The sequence below is a fragment of the Lycium ferocissimum genome, chromosome 11, assembly GCF_029784015.1.
Source record: "Lycium ferocissimum isolate CSIRO_LF1 chromosome 11, AGI_CSIRO_Lferr_CH_V1, whole genome shotgun sequence".
Taxonomy (NCBI): Eukaryota; Viridiplantae; Streptophyta; class Magnoliopsida; order Solanales; family Solanaceae; genus Lycium; species Lycium ferocissimum.
In genome coordinates, this window is record NC_081352.1 from 35801609 (window position 1) to 35818374 (window position 16766).

The 16766-nt window shown below is 32.6% G+C and overlaps 1 protein-coding gene and 1 non-coding gene across 2 annotated transcripts; both read left to right on the forward strand.

Annotated features, from left to right (window-relative positions):
* The first annotated feature begins 1877 nt into the window (after positions 1 to 1877).
* TRNAH-GUG (transfer RNA histidin (anticodon GUG)) lies at positions 1878 to 1949 on the forward strand. Its single transcript has one exon. It is a non-coding gene; the product is annotated as a tRNA-His (tRNA).
* A 7236-nt stretch (positions 1950 to 9185) lies between these two features.
* On the forward strand, positions 9186 to 11565 carry LOC132036570 (uncharacterized). The gene is made up of 2 exons (XM_059426930.1): positions 9186 to 10469; positions 10795 to 11565. The coding sequence occupies exons 1-2, from the start codon at positions 9593 to 9595 to the stop codon at positions 11163 to 11165; spliced, it is 1248 nt and encodes a 415-aa protein (XP_059282913.1). The 5' UTR covers positions 9186 to 9592; the 3' UTR covers positions 11166 to 11565.
* The last annotated feature ends 5201 nt before the right edge of the window (positions 11566 to 16766 follow it).

The following is a 16766-nucleotide window of genomic DNA, read 5'->3' on the forward strand; positions in this document are numbered from 1 at the left end:
AGATTCATGAATAAAATCATATACTATTAATTTTTCTAATACATTAACTAGTAATCGGTACTTGGGGTACCTAATACATTTATGCAAAGATAACTATTCATTCCTTAGAAGTTAGCCCTCAATCGACTGATACAACACTCAATGGAAGGTTTCATTATCAGTTGCATAAGCGATATTCCGATTGAACTGACATATTTGTTTAAATTTGTACGTATTATAAGCAAGCTAGGTACTTATATATATGGATTTATAACTTGTGCAAGCATGCCAAAAAATTTGTAGCTACATCTTCACTTCCTTATAATCTTTGCATTCATTTGGTAAACATGATAAAGAGGATAAGACCATCACCATATTAGTATATGGTGGTTTAACAACCTCCAGTCCAAAATTCCTTAGTTAAAACCTCCAAAGCTAAACAAACAAAGAATATTTGTCTTGAAGAGACACATATTTTGTTCAATTGTAGCTTTGGTTTGTTTAGACTTTGAGAATTTGGACTTAATTTATACTGTAACATATTTTGAAGGTAAACTAACAGGAAGAATGTAGCATGCATCAGGCTTCTCTGTTCCTAACCAACCAATCAAAAGTCATAACCAAAACTAACTAATAATCTTATTAACCAAAACTAACTAATAATCTTATTGCATGATCCCTAAATCAAAAGCCCATCAATCTCTGAGTATAAATACCTCAACCAATTAGTTTCTTCCTCATCATCTAATCAAGAATCCCAGAATATATCTTCAAGTTCATCAGCCTTTTAGCCACCATATACAATATACAACACACTATGGCAAGAACTGTCTACACTTGCATTATTTTCATGGTTGCTGTGATGTTAATGTTAATGAATGGAAGATCTGAAGCTGCCCGTCAACTTTTGCAGACCAACATTAATCCACCAGGTGGCTCGGGGGTTGTACCGTCTTTTCCCACTATCCCGGGCATGCCACGTTTTCCAAGAATACAGGGAATGCCACCACTTCCTTCAATTCCAAAATTCACAATGCCACCAATGCCTTCTTCATTCCCTTCCTTCCCGACAATTCCATCCATCTCATCAATCCCATTCTTCGCTCCACCACCTCCCAAGAATTAATTAATTAATTAAGTTTAACTTTATACTCCGTAGTTAATTACTCATGTACAGGATAAGCGTCACAGTACACTCTACCCTCAAATTCTACCTTAGAATATATTGGATATGTTGTTGTTGTTGCATGGGGTAATTACTCATGCATGGGGCATTAGCTTGATTCACAGTATTATTTTACTTAAGTGTACGAGTTGTTCGGTCAGTTCATCGACCGATCCTAGTGTTATGATTTGGTTTGTGATTAGTTTTCATGTTGTCTTTGATTGCATTGCGAGTTCTCTTACTTTCATGGAGAGGGTTTAATTTGGACCTTTGATGTTGTACATATCATGTAACTTTACAGTAAATATGCACCTGTTTTTGTTCTCTCCATGCGCAACAACATCGATATAGTTAATGGGCCAACAATCAACTAACCCAGCACATAGGCTATTTTGGTGTACGGCCAAGTGTAAGAAAGACGTCCCTTTTCTTTGTTGTTCTGTTAAACTAGGTGATCACTTGTATGGAAAAAAAATGGAGAGGAAAGAAAAGATTTTAAAGTAATAACAACAACTGATATAACAGGAGCATGAAAAATATAATTATACGTTAACCTGGAGGGACTTCGTATTCAATTGATAATTTCATCAGTTATCGTTAACTTTTTGGCTCCTCGAAAATTAAGGTTATAACTAAAGGAAATAGGAAGTGATAACATTCACAAAGATTGAAACACATCAAAATGGAACGAATCTTAGTTTTATAGAAAACATTAATCAGTTAGAAACATGATGTGGCTGTAGTTTAGTGGTAAGAATTCCACGTTGTGGCCGTGGAGACCTGGGCTCGAATCCCAGCAGCCACATCACCTTTTTTCTGGTTGATTATTATTATTTTTATTTTAAAAAAAAAAACAAAAAAAAAAAACTACTTACTTGGGCTTCGCAGTAGCCTTTTCAGCATCAGCAACAAAAAGTCCAATCCAATTTAAATACCTTGTTCGTTCCGTCACTGTTTGCATTAATGGCCACACTAGTCATCTCAAAGTTTTATCCATATCACTATTAGTGATAGGCTGCCAAATCCAAATTAAACATCTGTGTAATTAGGGTCGTTTGGTTGGTGGTTAGAGTTATGCAAGTATTAGCCATACATGAATCAGTTGTGTAGGATTTAGTTATTTACATATTAGTTATTCCATGTTGTTCCTGCATAAATAATACATAAATTCCCTACACGTATTAGTTACGCGGGATTGTAAGCCGGTAACCGAGCATCGTACTTGGTTTGTTGGATTTTATATGTAGCAACTAAAATTCTACTAAACACGGTACTAATTATGTTGGTTTTAATACATGAATAAATCACTTCCTTGTTAGAATATACTATTAACCATGCGGTTTGATTATAGTATAATGTTTTATTCTTTATGGAACATTGTTTATTTATTTATTCAATTCAATAAAGTCTTTTTTTAAATAAACCATTTGTTCATATGTGTGCCCTTTACTTATATAGTAGACAATTTAGTGTATGGAGTTTTAGCTCATGCACAGAAGATTAAATTTGTCGGTTCGTATAAGTTATAAAGTTAATGTTCACAATCAAAGATGAAGCTGGGAAAAATATCTTGATGATTGTAGCATAAGATTAAAATATAATCTATCTTGATTATGGGAATGATCTTATTCCAATTTCTTATGCTAGTACATTTTGTATATATTGAACGGACCAAGTAGAGATAAGTGTTTTTGTACTGAATATATAATACAACCTCTCTGACTCGTTAAATGTACTTATACTCTTAATCTTGACATGATTGCTATGATCAGTGTGCTTTGTTTATTATTTTGATTTATTAAAAGGTACGACTCAATTGCGAGTCAATGTATTCCTGATAAATTGGATAATGGCAAAATGCATTTGTGAAATAACAATTAGTTGATAGAATCCATGTCTCGACCTTGAGATTGATGACCCTTTATGGATGCTTATAAGTTTTCGTGAAACGCAGTAGATTTTGTATCCATCACATGAAATAAGTTAAGCGGAAGTATAAAGGATTAAATTAGTCAATGAATTAAATTGTCGATAATTTAGTTTATTTGATTGGTATTTGTAATCTTAACATGGGGAGTTAAATAAGTTTTTAATGAAAGATTTCGAAATTAAACTGAGTAATGCAATTACAGTTTTTTAGTGGAATAAATTATAATTTATTGTGGTAGGATTAATTCACTCATATTCCGAATTAATACCGCAATAGAAAGCCTCGTTATTAAATTTGTGGTCCTTGCTGCACCTGAATATTCTAGAAGAAGGAAAATAAAAGGAAAAATAATATCCTTGGTGGGTAAGGAAAGGAAAGTGCCACACGTTTTTTGCTAGGGTTTTACCCTAAAAACGTGTATATGTAAACAAGGCCATTCAGCCCTAAGCGATATATATTCTCCAGCCGTAATACTTACCGCTCAAGTATTTCATTCGTGGATCCATCAGACTGGAGAGCACGACCGCTGCTGAAGATTTGCGTAATGTACTAAAAGATTAGTATTTCAATCTCGTGTTTGATTATGTCTGTCTAGTTTACATGTAAGAAGTTGATCTTGGTTGTTTGCTTCCACTGCACATATATCGTACGTTATCCATCGGTGGTATCGTGTTCCTATACCAGATCTAAATGTATAACCTAGATGATGTATATGTATGTTTGATTATATACGCGGTTCATGTTTTACATTTTAAAAAACAAATTAAAAAATAAAAAGGAGAGAAAACTTAAGTTACCGGTTGATCATCTACCGCAGAAAATTTGGTCTGCTTGGATCACCTGTTGTAAGGCTTTTCTTCTTTGTTTTTCGTGCAACAAGGTTTTGTTTTGACTTCCCATTTTTGATTGGTTAAATTCAATCTTTAAAATAAATTAAGTAGGACAATTGAGTGGATGATATTTAATTTGCTCCTGCTTGAAGGTTCGATTTTCGGTCGCGGTCACGATTCAAGAGATAAGTATCGATTTTATGTTTGATTAAAATCGATGACTGTTTGTTGTCTATATTACATATAAGTTCGATCCTGACTATTTGCTTCCGTTTTTTATGCATGTATTCCATCACTCCTAACCACCAACCAAACGACCCCTTACTTTAAACTTTTTTACCAAAAGCTTGGTATAGGCTCTCAATTTGACAGCCAAACATTCAGAATATTAAATGGAAAAGTTTCAAAGAAAAATATAAGTAACTAAGTTGTTTGCATAATAAATTTACACTATTAAAATTTGATTTCTAAACAAGAATCCAAATATTCAATCAATTTCCCACATGACAGATAACTTATGTGTCTTGAATTCTAGATATAATTCTAGTATGATTAATTGTATTCCACGAAAGTGAGCAGGGAAAAATTATGAATCACTATTCTTAGTAAGACTTTCCTCAATAATGATTTCAACTGAATTAAACGGACACTGACTTTTAACAAATTTCTATTCAAAATAGTTGTGCTACTTTACTTTTGCTATATGGAAGTTGATGGTCTACTGAAAAATCTCAATCACTATTCTTGTACTTGCTTCTTTATCTTGAACTGATAAAAGCATAATAAATAAATGTAATGTAAAACGTGTTACGAAATCATAAAATTTTATAGGTTAGGATCGACTACTTTCCAAAAACCCCATAGGCTTTACTTACCCTCCAACTACTAATTGCATTGGTTAGGACCAACTAAAATCTAAAATATCTAACTTGTACAATCAAAATCTCTTCATAACAATCTTATTTCTATCATCTTTGTATATATGCTATATAAATGGGTTTTTATACATCTATAACATTTTGATATTTAAATCTTATTTGATTGTTATGAAAAAAAATATCACAATTTTTTTTTTCTATATTTATGTGTGGAAAAATGGCAAAATGCAAAAACTTCATCGCTTCATCTTTTAATTTCTCTTGTTTTAAGTTCACGTGAATTTTTAAGTTATATCTCCAATAAAATATAATTAATAGATTGTTTCTTATTATTTTATAAAGGATAAAGAAAATGTGTATTTGTTACATAGATGTGATTTTTCAATTCTAATGATGGACGTTTTTGTTATAAGTAAAAAATTATTATAGAAAAGTTTCTTAAGAAAATATGTTGGTTATAGCAAAATGCAATTGCAAAGATTGGAGGGTGGATGTTATATAACTCTTGTCATATCAATATAATTTAATTGATTATAGTGGATTAGTTGACATTATTTTAGGTGACAAATGTATGTATTTACAATATAATTTGTATTTGGCTACTACTATTTATCACGTGTCTCAGGAAAACAAAGCACAAAAAGACAAAGTACAAGTGAAAGATGGTCGTTTCTAATAATTTTCAAGTCGTTATCCAAATGATGCTCTCATGCTGGCCCGGGTTTTGTAGGCTTTAGGACAATATTTTATTGGGTTGAATGAAAAATAAGTACTCTCCATTTAAAGTTGAAGCTTTAAAAGAAAGTTAGAAGTTAGTAAGATTTATACATCAATTTTACCTGAAAAAATTGAAAAATTTGTAATAAAAAATACTTATTTAAGTTGAAATACTTATCAAATAATTTTATACTAATATTTCAAATAATAAATTCAATAATTACAGTATTGATAATTAAGCTAGTATTTTCAAGCACTGAACTTTAGCATTTGTATATGTTAAAATAGTTCAATATTTCGTAAGTTAACAAGGCATGAACTTAATAAGAAAGTGCAACATGAGGGTTTATTATTAAGAAGTTAAATGTTTTTTTCTTTGTTTTTTGAAATTGGACCCAACTAAGTTCCAAATTCACATTCGGCAAGTTCCAAATTAAGAATAAACCGGTCTATAATAAAAATGGTTAGATGCTCAATTCCAATCCTTTAATTAAATGACTACATATCACTTTATAATAATCATTGTCGGTAAATGTTTAATAATTGTGGATATTAAAATAATATTTATGACAAACAAGATTTCAAGACATCAGAATAAGATGCGAGTTTTACCTTGGTATTTGAAGAAAAATCTTGGGTGGCGGTAAAATTATTCCATAGCACGTTGATTCAAACTTATTAAAACCAAAACAATAGTGGCAGCACCCACCTGTCCTTTTATATTATATTTACATTCAGATGCTTCCAAGAACCATCCTCCTCTAATTAAAGCTATTTCTCCTTTCTTTTTTGGATTTTCCCTATCTCCCAAAAAAGAAAGAAGAATTCAAGTGACAAACCTTTGTTTGACTAAGTATCCACATGGCAACTCCCTATTTGCTCAATGCACTAGCTAGACCCCACCGTACCGTTGATGCTATTATCCATATTTTTGTGGGATGACTCAGATCCACCTAGTCAAAAGTCTCGAGCTCGAACATTCAGAATGAATTTTTTAATAAGGAAGCGACATGTAAGGCATAATTGGGTTGTTCATGTAGTAGATATGTGACACTAATAAGCATATGTCATGGCCTCCCCGACTCACAACCTTTACATTATTACTACTGTAAATGGTTCAAATTGGTTGAAACTTTCTCAATTATTCTGGCGAAACTTATATGCATCACCTGTAAGGAGATGCATGCATAGAGATTTGAAACTCTTTTATTATCTTAATCTTAACAAGGACATGACCTTGTCATACTCTCAGACCCTCTATCGCTCTACCCTATCCCTTTTTTCTTGTGTTTTGAATAGGAAAAAAAATATCTAGTTGCCGTCAAGCGTCTTTCTTCGGAATTATCTCCCTTTAGCCGACTCCATGAAGAGCATCGATAGCCTTGAAAAAATATTCCTTTCTTTCTATTGGTCCGATTCGTTGGAAAGCACTTTATTTGGTAGATTACTCATTACAGAACTGTGTAGAAATGGACTGTCACACCTTTTATTCTAGCTTTTACTTTTTTTTAACATTCTACCTTGTAGAAGAGTACTTCAATAATGACAACTAAACATAAGAGTTGCGTTTGTCGTGAAACTTAACTCAACACCTTATGCTATGAGCTAACGACGATCATGCACGTACACTACAAGAAAGTATAGAAATCACAATAAATTTTTTTATATTTGACAATAACTTAGTTTTATTATTGGCAAATAATTTTTTTGTTGCCAAAGAATTTAATTTTGTTGTCATAGTATTAATTATTGTTGCAAAAAGTACTTTTGGCAACAAAAATTTTTTTTTTGCATGTTGTTGCAATAATAGCCGTTGGAAAAAGTTCATGCAATAATTTTTTTTTTTTTATTGCCAAAAGTATTTTTTGTAACAATAATCAATCTATGGCAACAACAAAAAAATTTATTGTCAAATATAATTTTTCTTATAGTGAGAAATGTTTGCACCTTGTATAAGTTAGACGGAATTCAAAGTAAAGTCATTGTGCACCCCAATAGCTAGCTAACATCTTTCAACTAATTGTCATGTTTGTTAGCACACTTTCTCTCCTTCTGTCACTTCGAAAAGACTTTTCAATATTTGATTACAATGACTCATTCGAACGAGTAGTGGCGGAGTCAAAATTTTAATTAAATGAATTCAAAATATAATGAAGTAAGCATATAAATAAGCTAAGGAGATTCAACATTTATTATATATACATAAAAAAAAATGTTAATCTCTACTTGCTTCCAAGCATCTTTCTTTGAAGTTATCTCCCTTTAACGGACTCTATCCAGAACACCAATAGCCTTCAAAGAGAATTCTTTCTTTCTTTCAATTCGGTTCGTTAGAAGCACTTCATTAGGTAGATTACAGAACTACGTAGAATTGGACTATCACGCCTTCTGTTCTAGCTTTATTTTCTTGAAATATTCTATCCAATAGAAGAATACTTCAATAATGACTACTAAACATAAGGGTTGCGTTTGTTGTGGAACTTAACTCAACACCTCACGCTATGAGCTGACGGCAACCATGTACCATGTGTCTGCACCTTGTATAAGTTGGACGGAGCTTAAAAATGCAAAGTCTTTATCAGAGAAAGTCAGTGTGCACCCGCCTAACTCGCTAAGTTCTTTCCACTAATTGTTATATTAGCTGGGACGCCTTCTCTCCTTCTGTCACTTCAAAAAGACTTCTCAATATTTGATTATAATGACTCATTTGGACGAGCACTGGCGGAAAATTCTTACTAACGGGTTCAAAATATAATGAAGTAAGCATACAAAAAAGTTAAGGGAATTCAACATCTACTATATATACATAAAACATAATTTTAACCTTATACTTGTTGGGCTAAACGGTCTAAAGATACTCTGAACATGATGTGATATTGTCCGCTTTGGTTCAAGCCCGCATGGTTTTCCCCAAAAGGCCTCACATCATTAGGAGTATCCAACTCCTTATAAGTAGCTCCTTTTTTCTTTTCAGCTACCAATGTGGTACTTTATTCGCACACCCAACAATCTCCCCCTCGAATTAAGTTCCAATGACTCATTACGGGTTAAAGATTCAACATGTCAATGTGTCACCCACATCGTCAGAGTATTTACGGTCACCGAAGCCCAAAAACTGTGTATGCGTCTTCGAAGCTACGGGTAAAGGTTGTAAACCGGTCCACATGACTCATTACGGGTCAGAGATTCAACGTGTCAATGTGTTACCCACATTGTCAGAGTATTTACGGTCACTAAAGCCCAAAGGCTGTGTATGCGTCTTCTAAGCTACGGGTAAAGGTTGTAAACCGGCTCATACACGGGCAAAGGCACTAAGCCGGCTCCCACGCCACACTCCGTCATCTTCGCATTCGTCCCGCCAAACCATTGACAATACCTCCTTTGTTTCAATTTATGTGAACTCATTTGACTGGGCACAAAGTTCAGGAAAAAAGAGAAGACTTCTGAACTTATAGGGTAAAATGAGACACATATATTTGTGTGGTTATAAATCATTACATAAAGATAAATTGATTCCAAATATGAAAATAAGTCATTCTTTTTGGGACAGACTAAGAAAGAAATAAGTTCACATAAATTGAAATGGAGGGAGTATGTGTAGTGCATCCACTTGGCTGCGCCCCTGCGAATGAGTATGATATATGGGTGTAAAAGCAAATTAAATTAATCCAACTAAGTAATAAATTTCTAAGTACTAATATAAATGCAGGTTATTAAAGAAAATCACTCTTTTCAACACTGCTAATACTAGGCAAAATCACTATTTTCAACACTGCTGATACTAGGCGCCACACCATACTCACTTCACTACACTTGCTATGCTATGCTTAGCTTCAACCAAACTCCACCATATTCACAACCCCCACTCTAAACCCTAGCTATCCCTCATCTCCTCTCTCTCTCTCTCTCTCTGCAACTCCATGTATATGAAGCTGTTTGGGATTCCCAGCTTTCATTTTTTTATAAACAATACCTTACATTAATTTCTTCTTTCAACTGCATATTTGATTTTATTCCAAGTTTGTTTCCTTTTTCTCTTTGTTTTTTTTCTTTCTCACTAAACCAATTAGATTTGTATGAAATTGAGTCCTCCATGGCTTCAGCTTGCATAAACAACATAAGTATGTCACCTGAGAATTTTCCCGATTGTTCTTCAACCAAATATAACTCCTACAGCTGGTTAAGTCCTCGAATCTCCAATGACAAAGCAACTCCTTCAGATAAGCCGGAAGTATTACTAGATCCAGAAGTTGCCCTAAACGAAATGGCAGATTTCGAGTTTCGACTCGAAGATCCAGTGAATATGTTACCTGCAGATGAGCTTTTCTCTGACGGAAAACTCATGCCTCTGCAGCTCCCGGCGATCCGTCCGGCAGAGGTAGCAACCTCTACCTCAGCTGGTGTTAGATCGCCAGAGACGCCAAAACTCCGTATGAGAAATGAGATTTCTCGTACGGAGTTCTCTCCCAAAGCTCCTAGATGTTCTAGTAGGTGGAGAGAGCTTCTAGGCTTGAAGAAATTGCCTAACGACAAGCTAGAAGCTCAAAAAAATTGTTTAGCTCAGTTGGCAGAACGCAAGGCTCTTAACCATGTGATCGATGGTCAAAAAAACAGTAGCACAAACAACACACATAAATCTCTGAAAAATTTCCTCAATCGCAGCTCAAAATCTTCCAATTATTCTTCCATTGATGACTCCTCTATTAACCTTCCGTTACTCAATAAGGACTATGATAACGAGTCGATATCAATTACTAGTTCCAGATTATCACTTTCATCATCTTCCTCATCAGGCCACGAACACGATGATCTTCCTAGACTTTCACTTGATTCCGATAAACCAAGTTCACTTAGCCATAACACTCAAAACAGTAATACTAATCCTCCTCGAATTCGATTAGTGAAACATAGAGCTTTATCGTCGGAAAATCCTATCCCTACAAGATTGGGACAGCCACCTGATTCTACAGGTAATTTTACCTTATGGTAATTTTTTATTTTTTATGTACATGTAGAGATTTTGAATCCCCTTAATACAAGATTAGACGTTTTCACCAAATTATTACGCCACTTAGCCCAATATACAATAATGTTATACAACATTATACCTTGGGAAAAGCATTACACATAATGTATCAACCTTGTATAAAAGTGTATAAAGGGTGTTTATATACAAACATGGGGTAAACCGGGTAACAAACTCAAAATATGGGCTACGTGGCGTAAATATTTTCTCCCAGTAGACACAACGTAATTTTGTCTTAATGAAAATCCTGAATCTGCTACTGTCTACAGGTACCAGCACTGTACGCGGACTTTCAATTGACGATAGTCCTCGAATGAATTCTTCAGGGAAGATTGTTTTTCACAACTTAGGAAGAAGTTCAAGTAGTCCAAGCAGTTTCAATGGTGGGCCAAGATATAAACATGGAGGAGGAGGGGTAGAAAGGTCATATTCGGCTAATGTTCGTGTTACTCCAGTTCTTAATGTTCCAGTATGCAGTTCTCTTAGAGGTTCTTCAAAATCTGGTGTATTTGGATTTCCTCTGTTTTCTTCTTCTTCTTCTTCCTCACAGCAGAAAAAAGATGGTGGTGGTAATTATAATGTTATAAACAAGAGAAATCATAGTAGCAGCAAGACGAGAACTGATCGAATCAAAGCATGAAGTATAAGCTACAATGGTAATCTAATTCCTCAGCTTTCAAGAACAGTTTTAAATTTAGAGCCCTTTTTTTGTTGGATTCTACGAGGCTTAGAAGATTTTATTATGTTTTTTCTTGGAAAGTGTCTATCAGAAACAACCTCCGCACACTCTATCTACCCTAAACCTCACTTATGGGATTACACTGCTTACGACGTTGTTGTTATTGTACAAGGCTTAGAAGATTTATGTAAATATGCAGGGAATTAACTCTTGTTTACATGGACAATTTTCTTCCTTTTTTGTTTAGCTAACTAACTTTGATAGTGAAAGCTAATGTTGTACGGAGTAGAATTTTTCAATTCTTACGTATATTGTATCGTTGAATTAAAGATCCTTTCTATGCTTTTGCTTTACCTGAAAACTATGGAATCTATTCTGTGATTCAGCTTTTAGAAAAGTTTCTTTTCTTAGTAGGGGTTTGGCCATAATAAAATATTTTTCATTTTATTTGAAATTTATAAAGTTGAAGTTGAAGTGAAAGCTAATCTAATCCTAACCTTTGAAGAACAATTTCAATCTCTAAAATTTAGAGCTTCATTTTTTTATTCTACAAGGCTTAGAAGATTTATGTAACTATGCAGGGAGTTAATTAACTCTTGTTTACATGGATGATTTTCTTCCTTTTTTTGTTTAGCTAACTAGTGATGAGGGTGAGAGCTATTGATGTTAGATTTTTGTGTATTAAATCGTTGAATTAAAGTTGCTTTTTGTGTTTGCTTTACCCTGCAAGCTATGTAATCTATTACTTCCTCCGGATAAAAAAGAGTGTCCATTTATCAAATTAAAAAAAAATTAACCATATTTTTTCAGATTTGCCTCTATTAAATATTATATGATGAAATCCTAATATTTATTTAATTAGAGTCAATTTAGTCAAATTATCTTATTTAGTTAGGGAATGTGTGATTCAGCTTGTAGAAAAGTTTTTAGATTCTTTTCATAATGATGATGTTGGCTTGTGAGTTTTGTGTGATTCTGTTTGCAACTACTGGGAAAGCACGTGTTGCTTCTGCTTTTAGTACTGTAGCATTTCTGCGTAGAGTAGGTGGCCATGCATCAGTTTTGGCACCTTTCTTTGTCCGTTATAATCGGGTATCAGGGGTATATTTTGATTAATTCAAGAAATACTTGCTATCTATAAGTATCGGGTAATATTTTGTCCACAAAAATTTGGATAGCTGGATAAATGAGAAGAAATTACGTAATATCTGCTGAAATTTAAACTTGAGATTTATAATCCTCAACTCAATTAATTAATTACTAGGTACATCCTTTTGATGCTACTCCAATACAATGCTATTACTCCATCCATTTTAATTTACCTAGCTTACTTTCCTTTATAGGCGCCTATTCGAAAATGTTACAGTCAGAGTCCTCTTTATAACGGCATCCGCATATAACAATATCTCTCTATAACAATCAAATTTTTTCAGAAACGATTTTTTATGTTATATTTTACTTCTTTAAAACAGCATTTCACCTATAACAACAACAACTAACTTTGTAACAGTTCATCCTTTGTAAAATTACCCCATATAACAACAACTTTTTTTTTTAATTTGGTAATATAGTAATTAACCATCTTTATAAAAATAGAATATCTATGATTACCAATAATAAGTGTAAAGATTTTGACCAACTATTTGATCCTTTAATACACTATTTATGACAAAAAAAAAAGATTTTCCTTCATTATACAAATGTGATTAAGCTTAGAATTTGGCAATTAAAAATAAAAAATTAGAATTTATGCATCATTTTGCCTATAACAATGAAATGTTATTTAAATGTCAATATTGTTATAGGTGTATAACAGCAATTGTCTATAACGATTAAAAAATTTCGAACCCAAAAATACTAGATACTGTTATAAAGAGGTTTGACTGTACTGAGTCTCAACATTTTTATTTGATCTTTGATGACACTTCCATATAAAAATGATATGGCATGCTTAATATTACAATATTCAAAATGGGCTAATGAAAGATGGTAAACGTATCGATGAGAGTCATAATTCTCATGAAACTTAAGGGATCGTTTGGTTGTTGGTTAGGAACAACAATAAAAACATATCCAATATAATTTCATAAGTGTGGTCTGAAAAGAGTAGAGTGTGCTAAATTAGCATAGCTACTATTATAAAGATTGTCTTGGTTTGACTTGACACGAAATTTAAGAAATAAAAAAAGACTTTTGAAATGTGTGGTCTCAAACAAGTCTTTGATATTTATGTGGTTGTAAATCATCTCATAAAGTTAAATAGTTTATAAATATAAAAATGTGTCAATCTTTTTGGGACAAACTAATAAGGAAAGTAAGATAATTTTTTTGAGACGAAGGGAATAGTTTTTTAGATAAAATTTAACACGCCAAGTACAGTGTTTAGTTATCATTTTGCAATCCATATAACTAAAACATGTAGTATAAATTAAGAGCCAACTAAAGCATTATTTTATGCACGGACAAAATATAAAATAATTAATAGGTGAGTAAATAATATATAAATAACTAAATCCTACATAATTTATCGCTGTATAACTCTAACCAGCAACTAAACGACCCAATGTATGGACGAATGGAGTGCTAATTAATTAATTGACCGTGCATCATGAATTATTGGGTTTCTTTTAATGGTGGAAGATGGGAAACTGTGAAAGAAAGATTACGAATATTGTTGTGGTTGGTATAAAGATTTTCTTGATCCGTAGTACCGAATAAAGTCCGGTTCATTACATCAGAGTTTCTTTATTTGCATGATTGATGTTTTATCATGTGGTGTCCGTTATATACGGTCCATTGTGATGAATGATCACTGTATATATGTCTTGGGACTTACTTGCAAGTGTGAAATAAATGGTGTTTTGGACCATTTATTTTTCCAACTGAGAAATAACTGCGTGTCGTTTGTGTTCAAACAACTAACTGCATGCCAATTCTGAGTGTAGGGACTCGTTTTATTAAAGAGCACTTTATTCTCAAGATAAAAAAAAAAAAACGAATTTTTTTTAGTGTGAATTCAAATTTACTCGGGCCTAATACAAGTTTAATTAAAGGTCCTGATTCGATTCCTTGATATGGACTCGTCTTTATCGGGAACGTTTTACACCCTATTATAGAACTTTCCGATATGAATTCGGCTTTAATCGAGCCCTAATACAAGTATTGCTCACCAAAAAAATAATTAAAAATGATAATTTTAAAAAAGAAGGAAAGAAAGAAGAAAATGTACAAAATACGGCCGGAGAAAGGAATACGTACATAACAAGGGTAGAATTATAGAGCGTAAACAACATACATATGGCTATGCAAAGGTTGAGCTACAGTACACTATACATGTTCAATGGAATTCAGGAAATTTTGCACAAATCCTGTACAAATAGTTAGAAATCTATTAAATATTTGACTATAATTAATTTAGTTATTATTATATATTAACTTAAGTTCGTTTTAGGAATTTATAAACTTTAAATCCTGAATCCGTCTCTGCAATTATGGAGTGTCAATATTGAATAAATCAAGAATTAGGATTGGTCTAACTCTTAAAATCATCCAATAAAAAAAAAAAAAAAAAAAAAGAAGAAGCAAATCTTCAATCTAACTCTACTTAAAATTAGATCAAGAAGACAACACACTCATTGTTCATGATCATGCAAAGAAGACAACGCTCATTCTACACTACACCTATAAGTAACCAGTTTAATTTGCTGTTCTAAAAATTGAGAATATTGTAATCAACACAAAGTAATTTCAAGTACCAAACACTCAATTTGTGATTTCAAAATGACAAGTTGCTTGGCTTTGACCATTGGTCTACTCACTTTGTCACCTTCCCTCACTGCATTTCAGACAGAGGGGTCGGTCATGAATAATTGTGCTGCAACCAAGCCCCTCCTCACATGTCTATTATATTTCAGGTACAAATGGCAATGGAGTTCTTTCTATTTTGGCACAAAAAGGGAAAGAAAAATTGCCCATACTTTATAAAAGATTATTCCCTCCGTCTCAAATTATTTATGGTGGTTATTAAAAATAATTATCTCAAATTATTTGCCATTTTAGAAGTTTAAGGCACAATTAATTACCTTTTCTCCCATTTTGCCCTTAGTAAAATTTTATCATTAATGAAGATGATATACAATAATAGGTAAACATTTAATGGTTACAGATTATAACTTACCATAAAAAAAAAGTTAGTCAAATACCCCTCCTAATTAATATTTCTTAAAGGGCGTATAAAACAAAACAAAAAAAATGACAAATGATTTGAGATGGAGGCAGTATTATTTTATCCTCGTTTTTCTGTTTAACTGACAGAAACTGATTAAGGGATCAACTTTTTTTTACTGGATGAGAAATTTGTAATGTAAAGATTATTCACGCATCCTATTAATGAAGGAAATTGTTATAAGTAGATATAAATAATTTGAGATGGAGGGAGTATTATTTTATTACTCTTTTCTGTTAACCGACAGAACTGATTAAGGGATCAATTGATTCACTTACTGGATGAGAAACTTATAGGTTATAATGTAAGGATTATTCACGCTGCGATGGTTAATGAAGGAAATTGTTATAAGTAGATATAAATAAATTAGACGATTCTTTCTCATACCATATTATAAAGAAATTTAGCTAGCGACTAAAATTAATGATGATTAGGAAGGTAAGAAAGCAAGGCATTCCATGAATTGGCATAGTAAAAAATAAAAAAAATAAAAAAACAGTACTTGCAATTTAAACATTTTTGTGGTGCATTACAGTTTAAACATTTGCAAAAGCAAGAAATACAAAATATAAAAGGGTTCAGAATGTGTAGGACACATGCAAAAATTAAAGTTTGTGCAGTTCAAAGTCTCAGCTAGACAGCCAGCCCAGCTCCAGCCTGCCTTGATTATATCAATCTGCTTCTTTTGTTTTTTCCTATTATTTTTTTATTATGACTACAGTACTACACTGTGAACTGTCTTTGGCTCTTTCGATATCAATATGCTCGTTATCATATCTTGCTTCTTTTTATCTATATACTGTGTATATATATATTAAAAGGAACTGTCGGTTTTCTGCTCTCTGATTCTCTTTTAAATGCAGTTCACATGCAAATTTAACTTATAATATATGAGTTTGTGTATATATATACAAATATTTGATGGTAAACTCAATTATTATTATATATTAATTTAAGTTGTAATTATTTGTTATAAATTTCAAATCTTGAATCAGCTTGTGAGCTTTTGTTCTAGCATTTATGCGCTTACTCTTATCCCCTCTTTTATTTTTCATGGACTATTAATACACGTTAAGGAAATCCAAGACTATCCAAAATTAGATATGTATTTTACAATTAGTCGACATATATTATTAACTAGTCGAATTGAATGAAACGAATGTGGTCACACCTGCTATTCTCAAACTGTTCTATCACTGCCAAAAGTTGTACATGAATATTGGTTCTTTCCAAAAAGTAAATTGAGCTTTTGCACTAGTTTAGTTATCAGAATTTTGGACTAGCTTTTTGAAGTGGCCTAAAATCTTGTCAAAAACTGGACTGGTCTTGTCAAGTGG